At 42.0% G+C, this 17,761-nt stretch overlaps 2 protein-coding genes across 3 annotated transcripts; one reads left to right on the top strand and one right to left on the bottom strand.

Annotated features, from left to right (window-relative positions):
- On the bottom strand, positions 2,769–6,106 carry LOC8082284 (R3H domain-containing protein 1). 2 transcript variants are annotated; one of them, XM_002465223.2, is made up of 5 exons: positions 5,472–6,105; positions 5,320–5,391; positions 4,598–4,683; positions 3,973–4,050; positions 2,769–3,807 (listed from the first exon to the last, which is right to left on the bottom strand). In XM_002465223.2, the coding sequence occupies exons 1-5, from the start codon at positions 5,708–5,710 to the stop codon at positions 3,287–3,289; spliced, it is 996 nt and encodes a 331-aa protein (XP_002465268.1). In that variant the 5' UTR covers positions 5,711–6,105; the 3' UTR covers positions 2,769–3,286. The 2 variants fall into 2 exon arrangements, with proteins under 2 accessions (XP_002465268.1, XP_021307589.1); XM_021451914.1 differs by lacking the exon at positions 3,973–4,050 and having other exon boundaries at positions 5,472–6,106.
- On the top strand, positions 13,192–16,683 carry LOC8082647 (very-long-chain 3-oxoacyl-CoA reductase-like protein At1g24470). Its single transcript, XM_002467806.2, has 3 exons — positions 13,192–13,924; positions 15,385–15,454; positions 15,908–16,683. Exons 1-3 carry the CDS (start codon positions 13,236–13,238, stop codon positions 16,163–16,165), a joined length of 1,017 nt encoding a protein of 338 aa, XP_002467851.1. The 5' UTR covers positions 13,192–13,235; the 3' UTR covers positions 16,166–16,683.

Below are 17,761 nucleotides of genomic sequence, written 5' to 3'. Positions count from 1 at the left end.
CTGAAACGGTGAAGCCTCTCGCAAGTAAACGACATCTTTGTTTCGTTTTTGGCATTTGCTGTGATAAGTTACTAATGAGTTACATTTGTACTAGTACTAATTAATGAGTAAAGAGGAGCAAATGAATATGTGCAAATTTTGAGTTTCTGTATGGACATTCAAAAATTCTGGACGTTGAGCCAATGAACTCGAGGTTTGCTAGCTGGGATGTTTTCACCTGTTACTCGGTTAGTTGACCGGTGGATGTCTGTGAATATCATTTTGGAGAGCCGAAAGCTTGAATCTCTTACTGGACTGTTTTAAATCTTTTACATGGGAATAATTAGTAAAGTGGACCTTTTTTTTTGTATACTAAAAGCCCTGCAGGGTGGTCTCGTTTTTATGTAGTAGTATTTCCAGCAGGCTGCCTAACACGACGTCCCCTCTATATTTGATAGTAGAGAAAAGATAACTCTATAAGAGTCCCCTCTATATTTGATAGTAGAGAAAAGATAACTCTATAAGAGCATCTCCAAGAGTCTTTGCAAATTTCACTCTTCAAATTATCATTTAGAGAACCATTTTCATAAAAATCGCTTTCTATATTTCTTTACTTTTCAACAACTTTTCTATCTCTTGTGCGTACTTTAGAGAGTCATTCTTATCTTCTATTTTTGGCTAACGAAAAATCTAGAATAAAAGATGGCTATATTTACATAATCATTTAGACAAGCTATTGGAAGGTAATTTTTCACTGAAATCTCTATTCCTAGCATTTAGGAAGAATTTAGAGTCTCTTGGAGTTGGTCTAAAAGCATCTTCAAGATTCCTCTAAAGCTCATTCTCTAGATCATCATTTAGAGTTATTTGCATAAAAATTGTATTTTATATATTTTCATCCTTAAATAATTTTTCTTTATCTTGTGGGCACTATAGGGAGGCATCTCATTTTTTTAAATCTTTGGCTAGCGAGAAAATATGGATGGAAGATGGTTATGCTTAGGCAACCAATTAAAGGAGCTGTTGGAGAGTTTTTTTTTTCTTCTCGAGTTTTTTTTTCCTTTTCAATTCCTAGCAATTAGGAATGATGTAGATTTTATGATGTAGATTTTCTTGAAGTTTGTCTAACTACATGTTTGTTGGCAACCTAATTCTTACACAAGCTATCCACCTAATTCTTAGAACATCTCCAAAAGATGATCCAAATCTTTTTGTAAAGCTAAATTTGACTATTATTAGGGGAAACAAAAAGTCTCCAACAGCCTCTATAACTGACTCTCCAAATCTATTCTCTCTCCATAACTCCCCCTCCGCTCTCCATCCGTGTGGTCTGCTGGACTGAGCGTTGATCATGCCTGAGCAGCCGGCAACCAGCGAACGTGATCGGGATTGAGTTCCAGGCGGACCAGGATCCGATGCAGTAGCTGTAACATGTAGCATCTCAGCCCTTCAAAGAACCATCAATGGCCAGGACGAAAGCCCCTTTTTTCTCTTTTTTTTCTTCTCCATGTGCTATCTTTTGTGAAACGAATTTCTCTATGTGCTATAGGTCTCTCTTTTTGGAGGGAAAGAGAAGCAAGAAGAGTTTGCGCTATTTTTTGAGTTTAGGGTTTAAGGTTTAGCAAGTTTAAATATAGTCCCAATTTAGATAGTCTGTTGAAGTAGCCTTTTTAGAAAATAGCAAAATCACTAAAGTTATCCATTGTTGGCTGCCAAAAAATGGAAAGAGTACTCGCACACACTATCCATTGTTGGCTACCAAAAAACAGAAAAAGTAAGAACTTAAATATTGAACGTAGAAAGAATGCAAAATATAAATAAACTCATCTGATTTTAGGTAGATATACTATATATGTATAGAAGGTTTTGATTTTATATATTCTGATTTTTTTTTTTAGATTTTAATATAGTATATTAATCAAATAATATGTGGATAAAAAAAAGAGCACTTCTAGTTTTGGTTCAAAAATTAATAAAACAAAGAAATCCATCTTTCCAAATTTTCAAATATAAAATAAATCATGTACATATAGTACATTTCGTAAATCTAAGTAACACTTTCGTAAATTCAAACAAGAGTTTAATTAATTGATTTATTAGCGAAGAAGGAAAAATATTATCCTAAAGGAGCCGTATGCCTTTTCCATTCTATTGGTCTTCCACATGCTACGCTTGACCGACCCTTCACATGCGTTGCTTCCACCCGCCATGCTCGACTCTTCATGCACATTGTTGCTGCTTGCCACTAGTTTTCCCACTCGCCACGCTTGACCCTTCACCTCCTCTCGGCCTGACGCACCTCCTGCCAGTTGAATCATGTGCCTCCCCACCTTCGGTTTCCCAGTTCCCACACGGCCACACTCGACCCTTGACCATTGCCTCACCGTCCGACGCCGCCTCAGTCACCCGGTGCCTGGTCTGGCTGCCAGCTGAAACGACCGTCCCTCCCCGTGCGTCTCCTCCCTGCCTGCCGTCACCTCCTCGCTCGGTGCCTGGAAATGCTCCTTCGGTTTCTGCCTACTAGGTAGGTTGCAGTGCCTTAGCTCTAAGATCTTTGCAAAATTTCAAGTTCGTACGATAAATTGAAATGGACTAAACCTTTACATTTAATCCAGAATCTATCTATAATTTTTTAAAAAAGGATAAAATAGATGCCTTCAACCTGCCCACAGCTTAAATTTCTGTAGCCAGGGACAGAATGCTCAAAAATTCGCGAGCTAGAGCTCTAATTAACACTTAAAAGCCTCATGCTTATTTTACTTTGAAAAGGGAAGATTTTGACAGCTAAGTTACGTAAATCAAATACAAACATTTAACTTGAGGGTGCAAATTAAATCAAGACGACACCACAAATCCAGCAAGTCATTCTTACATAGGTATAGTCAAAGGGGAAAAAAATAACAGCATTGGATAACATCCTAGAGTAAACATATTGCAGCAACCTAGAGCGATATAACCAAAGTACAATACGAGCATCGAGGATCATTTTTCTTTCATTCCACTCTGGTGAAGCACTTCCACTTGGCTTGTCATACCATGCGTATCCAGCAAGCTCTTTCCCCAACTGGGCTTGCCTTTCGAACCCACATATCCTCTCTGGGTCCAACAATTAACATTCCAACCAATAACCCCTTTCATCTGCTACCACATAGCAAAAACCATTTCACAGAAGTAGATGGCACAAAAGAGCACCAACTGTTGCAGGCTCATCCCACGGCATACATATGACAGGACAGGAAGCTCAGTGGGAGCTTCCATAGGCAACTGGCAACCTTCTCCACTTATCCGCATTCTCAACTCCAGATCTTTACTTCGGTTTGGGCAGTGCACCACAACTTCCTCGAGCTGCAGACAGCCCCAGTGCATGTGCAAACATTCTTTTAGCTGCTCCAGTCTGCTCTTTCTTCAAGCTTTCAGCAGTAACAGCTCTAGTATTAGTTGTGCGGCACCTTTGGCTTGATGGAGTTTGATACGAGTTACTACCAGCTGAGTTTGGCTTCCCATTTCGAACTGCTTCTCTATTATCTGGTGTAACTGGGCAGAAGTTGTTCCTGCTATGTGTCGGAATATTTTTCCCATTCGACAGCTGTTTTCCTCTGCTTTCTGTGGAGGCAACTGTGTCTGTGGTATTTTGAACCTTTTGACCGAGTGCATGGGCAATCATCCGTTGAGCAACGACAGGAACCTGTCTACATTTCATATGTGACCTATCATTTCCCTTGGGATCATCCCCAGAGAAGATTCGCTCACGAGCAGCTCGATAAGCAGCTTCCCTCTCCTTCAACGATGCTGCTGGAAGTACTGCTGGCTGCTTCAGAGGTTTCAGGTCTGAAAGATAAGGACAAACTGGTTACTGGCTGTACTTTTCATTTTTCAAACCCGCATGCTTCTATGTAAATTTATATGTTGAGATCCATGCAAATAATGTTTACCGAATTCCTATTTGTAACCACAAGACTTTTGGCTGAAAGGCAGAGTTCATATCCTGCATACCTGTATTATCTTTCAGATGCGAGTTTTTAACAGAAACAGCTTCTTTGGCAACATCTGCCTTCTGAGGTTTTTGAAAATCTGATAGAAGAATCACAACTTGTTACAGAGGAGTGAGTACATGAGACCTTACACTGATATGCATAATAGTGGTTATATAATAGTACAAGGTGATGCATTCAGAGTTTTTGGGGGCAACAATAGCTAGGCATCAAAACAAGTATGTCTTCTGAAGTATCACAATATGTCCATACAAACAGCGAGAAGCACATATGTGGCAAATGAACAAGACAAGGCTAACCACCCATGTAAAGCCCGCAAGAACATGTCCATACAAACAGCGAAAAGCACATATGTTGCGAATGAACCAGATAATATGGATGTATTGACTAACCACCCATGTAAAGCCCACAAGAACATGGGTTTAGATTTATTTCTACAACCAGTTTTTTTACATCTCCTATTGCCAAATCTTGCTTACAAAGATATAAATTGCTCGTCTACAGCCCCTTATAAGTAGATTATATGACACTAAAGTATGTCCAAATAGACAAATACAAGATGCACATGATACGACAGATAAATGCCCCCCTCTTTTTTTATATAAATGGGAAGAAAAGTGGATCACCTGTATCATTTCTGGTTAGCACAACAGACGTCAGATCATCGCTGTAATCAAACTTCCATAACATATCACTAACAAGGACAGATGGGCTGCAACAAACGAGATAACTAATTCAGCCTAAAGGGAAAATTACAAAAGCTAAGTATTTAATCAATAAGATATAGCACAACTTTTGAGATAAAAATAGTATAGAAAGAAAAGAGCAGGTGAGAACAGCAACAAAAGGTAAATCCAACATGAAGAAATCAACATGTAAGATGCTACGGATACAAGGTGCAGTTGAAGCCCACAATACTACAATAGTATGGTACCTAAAAAGAATATGCATAGATCAAATTATAGAACAGTTCTGAGGAACAGAATTAGTTAGGGTGCAACTGGCATGTAGAGAAAAGAAGTGACCATATCTATTAATACCTCCAAACAGAATATCATACTACAAGGGATTACATTTATCGAAATGCAACTGTAAAGTTGTGTCTGAATGTGTAGATGAATTGGCTGCAATTTTATTTCTCCTGCATTCATCCAAGCATCAAATGCTGGTTGAAAGATACTTGATTTCAACTTGAAACATACTAATATTGTGGTACAACATGGGTTCTGCTCTAATGTTAGAACATAGTCTACAAAACAGAAAAGCAAATGCATAAAGATGATGGGCAACAAGTCAAGAAAACATGACATGGAGAGAGATTCTATTTGAAGCAAGCTTGGCAACATACATGGCTGTTTCAGGGCAGCGCTGGAGGACTAAATGTCGATCCTCGCCTTCACCAACCGATTCATGAGCGAACCTAGGTAGAAGAAGCAGGCAAACTAGCTGTCAGACACAGCACAGACACACAAATAATCCCAATCAAGCTAGCAGGTGTACCCATAAATTTCAGCAAGGCGATGCAAGAGAAGGCGGTGGTAGGCCCCGGCAGGCTGGAGCTCTATCGTATCCGCCGCGTCGCCGTCCTCTTCAAGGTCGCCGTCGCCGTCGCGGCAGTGGAGCTGCTGGAGGGCTGCTATGAGGGACTCCTCAGTGGAGAGGATAAGGTGCTTGCTGTGCAGGTTGTCCTTGATGAGCGAGGCCAGCTCCTCAACCATGGCGAACTGAGTGGTAGCCATCTCCCGATTGGATTGCCGATGGAAGCAGCGAGCCAATTCGATCAGCCACAAGAGCCGAAGGGCGGAAGTGCTGCTGAGGAAAGCCTAGCCTAGCCTAGCACAGCCGCAAACTGCAATTGGCTGGAAGAGGAGAGGATTCGTCGGAAAACCCTGGGCTGAAGCAAGCATCAATTAGCTAGGGCGTGTACGCCGTCCGGCCGTCGAAGAAAGCGGGGATTCAGCAACAGGTGTGATAGGCCATGGGGGTATCCGAAGTGGAAGTGGAATTGGATTTGGAATTTGGTGGTGTGCAGGTGCAGTGAGGAACGGAAACGCTCAACAAGGCGGGCGTGGAGGCGGAGGATCGGTTGGTCACTCAGGTCATTCTTCTCTTTTCCCCCACTTTTTTTTTCTTGATAAAACGTTTGTATTTCTAGATAAGGAAAACGTACATAGTATAGGCGTATAAATACAGACACATACGAATAGGATACAGATACAACTGTTCTAGCCAAACTACACAAAGGACTCTAGAAAAAAAATATTACAATGATGCCCCTTGATCTTTCGTGAACCCTATGTGGTCATCCACCTCGTCGCCGCCCCACCGCCACCGAAGAAGAAGACGATCACTACCATGGGCTAGAGAGGTCCCATCTCACTCTGGCTTTGAAGTGGAGTCGAAATTGACACCCGTCGAGTAAACGAGATGAAGCCATCGGTGATTGCCCATAGACCGGGGTTATGCCCTAACTCCTCCAACTCATGGATCTGTGCTCACCGTTTGACGGCCACCACCGCCGAGGAAAGAAAGAGCCAGATCCGGCTAGCCACCAACCACAACACCCATGAATAGAACCACATCCAATCAAAAGCAAGCCAGCAGCAACATCACTTGGTGAAGATGAAGGTGCGTCGACCCCAGACTCACACAGATCTCTCAGACCCAACCATCGGCGCTGGAGCGGAACGCCGCCGAGACGTGGAGGGGTGGAGAAAGATTATTCCCCAGCGTCGTCGACGCCTTCGCCTCGCGATGTCGCCCAGAAAAGCACGCCAAAGAGGAACTATCTCCCGGCAAACTCTAGCCTCGTCATCAACTGACAACGAGCAAACTCTAGACCTAGGTAGACTACTAGCTACTCTATATACAGCCAAACAGTGATTCCCCGGCTCACCTCCCTCTAAGACACCTCATTGGCCGCCAGGGAGGAAGAGAGCTGGTGGAATCACCGCTAGAAGCGTGGTTCGCCCTCTTTTCACCTTGGAGAACTGTAGCAAGGGCAAAGTGGAGAGATCAAGGCAACTCCAAATAGGCGTCCCTTCTCTTCTCCCCACTTTGTTTTAAATTGAAAAGTTAGACTATTTGAGTTGTGAATACTTTCAAGCTAGGAAATCGAATAAGGGTTTGTTTAGGAATGTTCTATTCTTTTTTATTTAGGGAAACAGTAAAGCATGCACATGCATGAAATAATTTTGAAATGCACACCCCATTTTAGGAAATAAAATTGGTTGCCAAAAAAGGAAAAAAAACAAAGCTTGCCTCCACCACTAGTCACCACCCCGCCACAGACGCTAAGGTTGTCCGAAGCTTCGATGAACCCTAGCGCCCACAACAGCTGCCCTCTTTCCCTCCCTCCACCATCACTATCTTCTCTTGCTTCGGTAAGCTCGTCCACCACCATCGTCTCAAGCTCTGATGAGCCTCCCTCTCCCTGACCTGGTCTGACCGCCCCTGCTGCCACCAACTCACTTAAGCCATCCATCGGCCATTCCCATCGCCTCACCTACCTGCCTCCATAAACCCTCTTTCCTTCTAAGCTACCAAAGTTTGGGAAAAAGGGAGAGAGAGCTCACTAGAACCCTAAAAACTAGATCCATCGAGAGGAGGAGGAGGAGGAGGAGGAGGGGCATACCTGGCAGCGGATCCGCCATCGCCATTTCCATCATGGCCACGAGCAGGGGAGGCGGTGGGGTAGATGCGAGGAGGCCACCGGGCGCCAAGGAGGAGGCCATCGGTCACTAGAGAGAGAGAGGGCAGGAGGGGCTAACTTCGGGCGGGACACAGGATGGGTTGTGCGGGCCTTAAGGCTTTATTTTAGCATTTTTGTTTTAGTTATTATGCTTTCAACTTCTTAGATCAATTGGAATAGCTCCATAAATTAACTTCGCTTATGACAAAATACATAGTTGGAGTTGGGGACCAAATCTATTTTTTTCAAAACTCCTCATGTACTCATCAAAAACACAAAAAATGTAACTTTTTGTGAAGTTGTGAGAATATTATCCACCTCAACACAATGTTTATTCTAGTCCCCTCGGTACGATGCTACTCTCTCCTCCTGCAATGTTCTCTTCCCCCTCTTTTTTGTATGAAGCAAAGAGTCAACCTTCATGTACTTACTATAATCATTGATGGAGAGGCCCCTCTGAACCATCAAGTGGACTCGTAGCATAGGATGACACATGACTCCTTGTTGGCCTAGAAAAGGCCATTTGACACCTGTCTAGAGAGTAGGCATCGTCTGTTCGGGTTCTATGGCAATGTCGAGGACATCATCGATGATGCTCGATCCTATAGATCCAACTATGCGCACAGGTGAGTTGTCAACTAAGACCATGTGGGATCATCAGCGCGAGGATCGGAGCAATGTTGTTGATGTGATGGAGAAGCCCGAACTTGGTACACATGAAGAGGAAGAACTATGCTCAGTTGAAGTAGTTGGGATGTCAAAACTCCAGGATAATCGATTCTTGGGTCTTGACGTCGACAAGGCCTGTCCTGCTATTGGGGGATGCCTTTACACCATTGCCATTTAGCCAGAGGTGGTCATGTTGGAGGTTATAGAGTTGGTGCCCGACATGGCATTGTAGTAGATTAGATCGGAATGAAGGCACTAGACACGCGACAGGGATCGTCAAGCACGGAAGGGAGCGCGGCAGGGCAATGAGGTGGAGGGCTGCGTGGTACGTGGGGGTGAGGACAACGCCTGGAGTATCTGTCTTCACAGCCAACTAGTCATTGGGTCCAAACCCGATCGACAGATTATTTGTAGCTAGAGCCCGAACTGTCTGCTATTGAACCCCAATAGCTTGGATAGAATGTCCAGCAACTTTGCTCGTAAGAGAAATTAGCTAGCGGACTATCCGCCACCCACTCTTCGCCGTTCACGTGACAACCATAAACAGATTGTTTTGCGATCTATTGGTTTTCTTGCGTTAGTCGGCAGATAGTCCACCACCTAAGGGGTAGATAGTCCATGGCTACCTAGAAAACACCAACACCAAAGTGCATCACTTTGGTCTGCCACTCCACACCATAATAGGGGTTCCAAAGCTTTTCAAAGTTAGTACCAACATGCTTAAAACTTTTTTCAAATATAGACGTGTTATAGCATCTCCATCAGTTTCTTAAATGAACTTACGATTTCTTATTTATTTGGCAAAACTAGAAAATAACCACTCCAATAGTTTGGTAAATGGGTTGCCATCTTTTGGCAACTTGCTATCCAGCAGTATCGCGCGCCTATATTTGTCAACTTGTTATCCAGCATATTAGTTGATTTGGTTGTTGGTTGTGGGTCTTCTTTTTAAGTTTATCAAGCCCAATTGACAAACTGTTGGAGATAGAAGAAAATCTCACTTTGTCATATGTTTTAGCAACTTACCAAATCAAAAGATTTGGCAAGTGAATTTTACCAAACTATTGAAGATGCTTTGGATACCATGAGCCATGTCGCCGATATCTGAGGTCTAAAGACGAAAGTAAACGTTTAAGAGTGTAAATATGAATATTTTCAAAAAATGTTAAAAAACAAAGAATTTGGCTCCATGGAGATTACGTTTGCACTATCTCATATCTATATGCTCTTTCCCAAGTAGATTTTCCTTAATAGATATACTCTTCCTACTGTGTCCTTTATATATGTTTATATTATCAATATATATAAAAGAAATTATAAATCGTATTCAGAACCGCCACTAATAAATCGGTTCGGAGCTTTCCGCTGTAGGGCACGCCCAGCTTGCACTGCATCCGTGTCTGACCGTGGACCTTTCTGCGTTCACGATCGATGGATGGATCGCTGCTGTCCGAAGCATGGGCAGCTAACATTTTGCATTTACTCCGGCCATAAAACGCCTTGCAATCACGCAGCTGTCTTTAACGCCCGCTGCAGCTGCACGCACGGCACCGCACTGGGACTACAGTGCCTCAGTGCTGACCTCATTTCAGGTTGCAATACACAGAGGGGTTTTTTTAACGTAACAATTTTGTCTTAGGCCTTGTTTAGTTCCCAAAAAATTTTGCAAAATTTTTCAGATTCCCCGTCACATCAAATCTTTAGACACATGCATGAAGTATTAAATATAGACAAAAATAAAAACTAATTGCACAGTTTGGTCGAAATTGACGAGACGAATCTTTTGACCCTAGTTAATCTATAATTGAACAATATTTGTCAAATACAAACGAAAAAGCTACAGTGTCGATTTTGCAAAATATTTTGGAACTAAACAAGGCCTTATTTGGTAATTAGTGTTCAATCATAGATTAATTAGACTTAAAAGATTCGTCTCGCAAACTACTCTTTAATTATGTTTTTTAATTGTGTAAATAGTCTATATTTAATACTTTATGTATGTGTTCAAATATTCGATGTAATAAGAGTTAAAGTTTAACTGGACATACCAAACGGGGCCACATGGTTTGCGTTGGTACACGAGAAGTTTCCTAGGCCTTGTTTAGTTCCAAAAAATTTTGCAAAATTTTTCAGATTCCCCGTCACATCGAATCTTTAGACATATGCATGAAATATTAAATATAGACAAAAATAAAAACTAATTGCACAGTTTGGTCGGAATTGACGAGACGAATCTTTTGAGCATAGTTAGTCCATGATTGGACAATATTTGTCAAATACAAACGAAAAAGCTACAGTGTCGATTTTGCAAAATATTTTGTAACTAAACAAGGCCCTAGAATGTCTAAGGCCTCCTTTAGTTCCGAAAAAATTACGGATTTCGCTACTGTAGCACTTTCGTTTTTATTTGACAAATATTGTTCAATCATGAACTAACTAGAATCAAAAGATTTATCTCGCGATTTACAGACAAACTGTGTAATTAGTTTTTGTTTTCGTCTACATTTAATGCTTAATGCATTTGCCGCAAGATTCGATGTGACGGAGAATCTTGAAAACTTTTTGGATTTCGGGATGAACTAAACAAGGCCTAAAAGCTTGAGAAGCTAACAAATTGAAACTCCTCTAAATCTTGAGAACTTTGCTATTTGAGTTGACTACAACATTTAGAAATCTTTGGGTGAATGATTTGATCTCCCAACGAGGAGGCGAGCACAATTCGGAGCCGTTAAAGAAGGTTAACCGGCAGCTGGCTATCAGTGAGGAAAGAGATATTTCTGATATGGAGCAAGGAGGTGATTCAACCAGCAATAAGCGCAATGCCAGCAGCTTCAGCCATAGCCATAAGGACAGAGGTGGCTTGATTGATTTGAGCTTTGATGTAGAATTTAATCTGGTGGTTTGCATCTAGAATGAAGATTCCTAGTCTAGGGCCTTGTTTAGTTCCGAAAAGTAAAAAAAATTTTAGTACTGTAGCACTTTCGTTTGTTTGTGACAAATATTATCTAATCATAGACTAACTAGGATCAAAAGATTCGTCTCGTAATTTACAGCTAAACTGTGTAATTAGTTTTTGTTTTTATATATATTTAATGTTTCATGCATGTGCCACAAGATTCGATGTAACGAGGAATCTTGAAAATTTTTTGGTTTTTAGGATGAACTAAACAAGGCCTAGCTTTCCTTGCATAGAGCTTATGTTGTCCGGGATTATAGAAACATCGGAGTAGCATCTTGCCCCAGGAAGCAGGTTGGGGAAGTTGCAAATATTTTCATTGCTGGACCTTCTCACCATGAATTGGCGTCAGGGTAGAATCAGCTGTTGATCCTTTCCTCTCGGGGCATGAGAGCTATGAATACTTTGAGCTCTCTCCTTTTTATTTTTTGAACTGTCCGTTTGTAGGGAGACAGTTGTGACATTGATCTCAGCCTCCACCGCATGAACCTGCAAAATAGACCATTTCTTCCTTTGAAAACGAGCAGTGGCGGACCCAGGATTTAGTGAAGACTAGGGCCAAATCCTAGCGGCCAAAATTCAAAAGCTATAATATAAAGTATAGTCTATTGAACAACACTGGGTATGTGTTCATACTTGTTGATCGATTTGAATATATTTATATACTCATATTCTAGATCTTACTATGCGAAATTTTTTCAAAGAAATCCATATTTTTTTTAAAAAAATATTACTAAGGTGCCATTAATGTAGTATATATAATAAATATAACCACATATTCTATATATGTATGCATACTTAATATACATATCATCCTAAATGGTCTAGTATAATCACATACTTCGTCTACTTACATTTCGTCCGGTCATATGCACCCTAAATATACAGATATAGACATAGAGTAACTACACGCTATATCACATATTAATAGTTCGCGAAATTTTTTGGTTTTTGCTACTATAGCATTTTCGTTTGTATTTGACAATTATTGTCCAAAAACGAACTAACTAGGCTCAAAAGATTTGTCTCGCAAATTACAGGTAATCTGTGCAATTAGTTTTTGTTTTTGTCTATATTTAATACTTCCAGTATGTGTCTAAAGATTCATTATGACGGGAAATCTTGAACAATTTTAAAAACTAAACTAGGCCTCAAGAGCTACTCCCAAAATTTTTAGGCCACAACTAGGGCCATGGCCCTAGTGGCCTTAGTCCTAGGCCCGCCCTGAAAACGAGTGTCATTTCTCGCTTTCCAAATATTTCTTTGACCGCTTTCCAAATATACCAGAGGGTGGTCATTATTCTGTATCCGAAGTGTTGTTTCTGATGACAGTAGAAAGAATCTCCTGTACGCCATCCTGTTCACAAAGGAAGCAAAGAAGTGCATAGGGGTGTTTTGGATGAGAACCAAACCACCCTTGCAAAGTTGCAAACGAAAGAACAAATGTGAATCATTTTCAATCGAGTTGCATGTGGCGTAATATTTGCTTATCTTATTAGAAAGGTTTCCAGCTCGTGCTCCAGTAGCAATTGCAGTTCTGATGAGCCTCCAAAAAAATGCCTTTATATTTGGAGGAAGGAACTTATGAGCCCATGTTCTTCTCACAATATCCATCTCTTGGTTGCCAATGCTTCTTGAACCTTGATTAGGGTGAAGTACCTGCATTTGAGAGTTGAGAAGCATGAAGGCTGGCAGTGCAGACACCTTTGGCAGAAGGTTTCCATTTGATGGCATTTAGTCCATTTAGTCATAGACTCATAGTATTTGAGTGAAAAATGACTAATGGGACTCGCTCTTATCAGCCGTACTTTTTCTACCAACCAGCTCAAAAAAAATTAGCCAACTTTTTAGACCCGTGAACAGAGCCGCGCCTGTTAATTAGTAAAGAGGTATATAGCATAGGCCAACCCCAAAGGTCACTCATAATGAGCTGAGCCTGCTACCGTCCATGCCGGCAGAGGACGAGATGGTCTTATTAGCGGCAGATGAGGCGTCATGGCCCATTTCCTCGCCGCCGCCGGCGTGGTTCGCCGCCCTGGTCGCCATCGGCCTCTACATCGTCGTGCGGTCCGCCGCCACCTTCCTCCTCTGGCTCCACCGCGCGTTCCTGCGGCCGGGCAGGGACCTGGCGGGGTGGTACGGGACGTGGGCGGTGGTGACCGGCGCCACGGACGGCATCGGCCGCGCGGTGGCGCTGGAGCTGGCGCGCGCGGGGCTCCACCTCGTGCTCGTGGGGCGGAGCCCGGACAAGCTGGCGCGGGTGGCGAAGGAGGTCCTGGCCGCCGCGCCGCCGTCGTGCAAGGTGCGGACCGTGGAGTTCGACCTCGCCGTGACCGGGGACGACGACGCGCGGCGCGGGGTGGCGCGGGTGGTGGCCGCCGTGGAGGGCCGCGACGTGGGCGTCCTCGTCAACAACGCCGGCGCCACGTACCCGTGCGCCGCCTACTTCCACGAGGTGGAGCGCCCCGTGTGGGAGGCCGTCCTGCGGGTGAACGTCGAGGCCGCGACGCGGATCACGCGCGCCCTGCTGCCGATGATGGCGGCCAAGGGGAGGGGCGCCGTCGTCAACGTGGGCTCCGGCTCCAGCGTCGTCGTGCCGGCGTTCCCGCTCTACGCCGTCTACGCGGCGAGCAAAGCGTAAGCGACAACGTATCATCTACTCCTACTTTTTGCGTCATCAAGCTAGTAGCCAAGTGGCATGAGCATGTCGCATCTTAGACGACGACGACGACAGGTCGAACGAGGTCATCTGCCATTCTTTCTGCAAGTGCAACTGCGTGCCATTGCAAACACCTGCAAACGCCCATACCGTCCACGCTGCCTGGGCTTGGCCTTACTAAAAAAATTATTAATAATTTCTTATCAACATTTTTTGAGTTAAGAGAACTTTTACCTGACGGGTTATTGACATGCTCACATGCATGTTGCATGCTCAACCTACTTTCTTATTTTTATTGTCTCCGTCTTATTACTAAAAAGAACTTAATTGGGTTGAGGGGGCGTTTGGTTGGGGTGTTAAAATTTAATAGGTATAGTAACATTTTTATTTTATTTAGCAATTAGTGTTCAATCATAAACTATTTAGACTCAAAAAATTTATCTATTAAATTATTCTCTAGCTGTGTTTTTAATTTCTTAAATATTTAATATTTTATGCGTGTGTCTAAATATTCGATGTGATAGACAATAAAGTTTACCGTGAGCCAACGTTTTTATCAACTGCGATGCACAAATTAAATGCGAGGCCATGGATTACAGAAAGCTAAGATTTCCACAAAATGGGTTTGAAGTCGACGTGTTTCCAAAACGAGTGTGTTTTGGCATGGAATATAAATATAGTTGTATGTCAACTTCGGGTCGTTTTTCGATTATGATAGCTTTTATTGGAAAAAAGGCAAAAACTTCATTTATTTTCTTTTCTGTGGGAAAAAATGGTTTTGTTGGTTACCCTTGCATATGGCTGCTTTGTTGTAGATTTAATTAAACCTTTTTGGTGACAGAACAAGGTATCAGTAACAACTATGAATCTGTGCTCTAGCTGTAGTTTAATTTTAACACTTTTTTTTCTAATCACTGGAAAATATATGAAATATATCTGACTCATTTTCAGTTTCTGTAGAAAAGAGAACATGGCATTGAATGTTCTGTACCACCATTAATGCTGTTTGTTATTTGTAATGCCACATGAATAATCATAAATGCTCACTGTACACATTCCTACCTGCCACGATTGGTAGAGGCATATGCTTTGCAGAGCACAGACGAAATGGCACAATGCAGCGTACGTGACAGATATGCACACTAGTAGTATTACGTACGATTAGAACAGCATCCTTTTTCCAACGGAAAAGATGGGCGTATAATATCAGGACAATGAATTGATTACGAACGTGTGTGGTTAGTTAACTTAACATGGGTACTGATGATTCTACTGATCTAGAGTGTACAAATTTTGTTCAGAATGATCTGGTAGTAAGTTCTAACATCCAATAAATTGTTGGATATATATAGCATTGCTATCTTTTTCTTTTCAGTACAGAAACACTCATCTTGCATATTTGTTGAACCCAACTGTCTATGCATTGATCTGCTGTTAGGTACGTTGATCAATTTTCTCGAAGCCTGAGTGTCGAATACAAACAATATGGTGTAGACGTGCAATGCCAGGTATTACCTTCTTGCTGCTTTTCTGTAAGTCGGATTAGCTTTTTGCTTCTTTAGTTCAAGTTTCTTAATTAGCTTCTGTCGACATATATACATGGCTTTCTAGCTAGTTTATCCCTTCTCAAGTACTCCCTCCGTTCCAAATTATAAGTCATTCTAAGAATCTTGGAGAGTCAAAACATTTTTAAGTTTGACCAAAAATATAGAAAGAAATATAAAAAATTATGTCATAAAATAGGTATACTATAAAAATATAACTAACAAAGAATCTAATGATACTTGGTTGGTACCAAAAATGTTATTATTTTGCTATATAAATTTGGTCAAACTTGAAAAACTTTGACTCTACAAGATTTTTGGAATGACTTATAATTTGAGACGGAGAGAGTATATTTTAGTGCTTTTTTTTTGCTATATATATATGATCTCCCATCCCATGGTTTGTACGTGATCCAGATCCCCCTGTATGTGGCTACCAAGATGTCGCCTGTGAAGGGTGCTTCTCCGTTCATACCATCGCCTGAGGAGTACGCCAGAGCAGCTCTTCGCTGCATCGGCTACGAGGCGAGGTGCGTCCCGTACTGGCGCCACTCGGTCCAGTGGTTCTTGGCATCCCTAATGCCAGATGCGGTTCTGAATCACTGGCGCCTCCAAACTGGCATCCGGAAACGAAACGAGATGAAGGCTCTGCTCGGAGAAAAAGCCTGCGGTTAAAATTGTTGTGCAGATCGAGAGGAAATGGAGTGATGTGCGTTTAAAAACTGTGCTCTGTTTGGAATCAATCCTAGCTAGTAAAAAAACCCAATAATTAGAGTGTAGTCTTGCAAACAGTACATTCAGTCTAGTGGTCTACGTAGAACCATACTACTAGTGTGTGATTTGTTGAGTGGAAACTGGAAACATACCGTCTTGAAGTATTCGTTGTTTATCTGAAATGCAAATATTGCTACATTGTCAGCAGTACGACACAAGCAGAACGTGAGTCATCGGGCGAGGGACAAGATGCAGCGACTGAAGAATCAAGCGTGACGCGTCCAAGAAAAGGGGCTCGAGCCAGGCGGCCAAATGTTCTCGTCAGTGGACCCGAATGGGCTTGAGCCAGCGACTAAACGCAGCTGCGCCTGCGGGCTCAAGTCTGGACGCTGCCCATGTATAAAACGGAGTCTGTGAAACCCGAGGGGGGCATCAAACAAGAACAAACCAAACCAGTATTAAGATTCCTATTACCGTTACCTTATGTGTTCTGCTTTCCTTCCTCTCTGTCCTGCTCCTCTTCCCCAACTCCGTTACTCCCTATCAGAGATGTTAACATACATGGATCTATTTTAGCTAAGCGCACCGTGGAGCTTATCAGGTCATGCTCAAAAATACTTGATGCAGTTAGGATTTTGACGTCACAATTGAAATGTGTTCAACGGACGTGGCCAGGAACTTTTATATATATATATGCGCTAACTTGCTTATAGAGGAGTGTAGGTAATTAAACAGAAGTAAATTGCACTAGAAGACCTAGATAAGACATTGTACAAGCAACCAATCAAGCATATCGATCCGAGTTACTAGCAGCATATGTAGCCCTCCATTCTGTCGTAGCCACCTAGCCGAAAATTACACGAGCTTTTATCGGGTGTCTTGGACCTACAACACACTCTCTCGTCCCCAAATGCCACAGCGATGTCGAATTGTCGATGGTGCCCGCTAGCTCTTGGCTACCTTGGTAACAATTGGGCTTTATTTACTTATAAGAAAACTCATCGGTTCGCTAGAGTCAGTATAATAGCCTGCGTAGATGTAGACGTAGTCATCTCGCTCGCTCTAGTATGCAAGATGGTTTTTGCTTGGAATTCAGAATTATATTACTGAAGTTGCTATATTTCAGGTGATTGAATTTTCAAACAACAATATTAAACAATCAATTAGTGCAATTAAAAGACAACTTAAGATATAATCCATTTTTTTATAGCCAAACAATAACAAAATTACACAGGCAACTTAAGAGGAAGTACTCCCCCTTTTCACAGGGACACTGTTTTTTTTTTTTTAGAAATCGTGCACTGCGCCACTGTCCAATGCCCAGCTTTTCATAGGGATTGAAATATCATTTTACCGTTATATTGGTTTCCATACCCAAACCTAGAATGATAAGTTAGAGGGTGTTTGGTTGGGAGTGCTAAAATTTAGTATGTACTGTAGCTCTTTCGTTTTATTTGACAATTAGTGTCCAATCATGTACTAATTAGACTTAAAAGATTTATCTCGCAAATTCTTTTAGTTTTGTTTTTAGTTTCATTAATAATCTATATTTAGTAC

This window comes from Sorghum bicolor, chromosome 1 (genome assembly GCF_000003195.3).
Source record: "Sorghum bicolor cultivar BTx623 chromosome 1, Sorghum_bicolor_NCBIv3, whole genome shotgun sequence".
Classification (NCBI taxonomy): Eukaryota; Viridiplantae; Streptophyta; class Magnoliopsida; order Poales; family Poaceae; genus Sorghum; species Sorghum bicolor.
Note: the sequence above shows the minus strand (reverse complement) of the source record. Positions and strands in the feature narration are given on the sequence as shown.

Excerpts from the sequence above, each read along its gene's own strand:
- LOC8082284 (XM_002465223.2), bottom strand. The coding sequence starts at position 5,710 with ATGGCTACCACTCAGTTCGCCATGGTTGAGGAGCTGGCCTCGCTCATC. Across the intron at positions 5,392-5,471 it reads CGCCTTGCTGAAATTTATGG|GTTCGCTCATGAATCGGTTG; the intron begins GTACACCTGCTA and ends TCTTCTACCTAG. Across the intron at positions 3,808-3,972 it reads GCATCTGAAAGATAATACAG|ACCTGAAACCTCTGAAGCAG; the intron begins GTATGCAGGATA and ends CTTATCTTTCAG.
- LOC8082647 (XM_002467806.2), top strand. The coding sequence starts at position 13,236 with ATGCCGGCAGAGGACGAGATGGTCTTATTAGCGGCAGATGAGGCGTCA. Across the intron at positions 13,925-15,384 it reads GTCTACGCGGCGAGCAAAGC|GTACGTTGATCAATTTTCTC; the intron begins GTAAGCGACAAC and ends ATCTGCTGTTAG. Across the intron at positions 15,455-15,907 it reads GTGTAGACGTGCAATGCCAG|ATCCCCCTGTATGTGGCTAC; the intron begins GTATTACCTTCT and ends TACGTGATCCAG.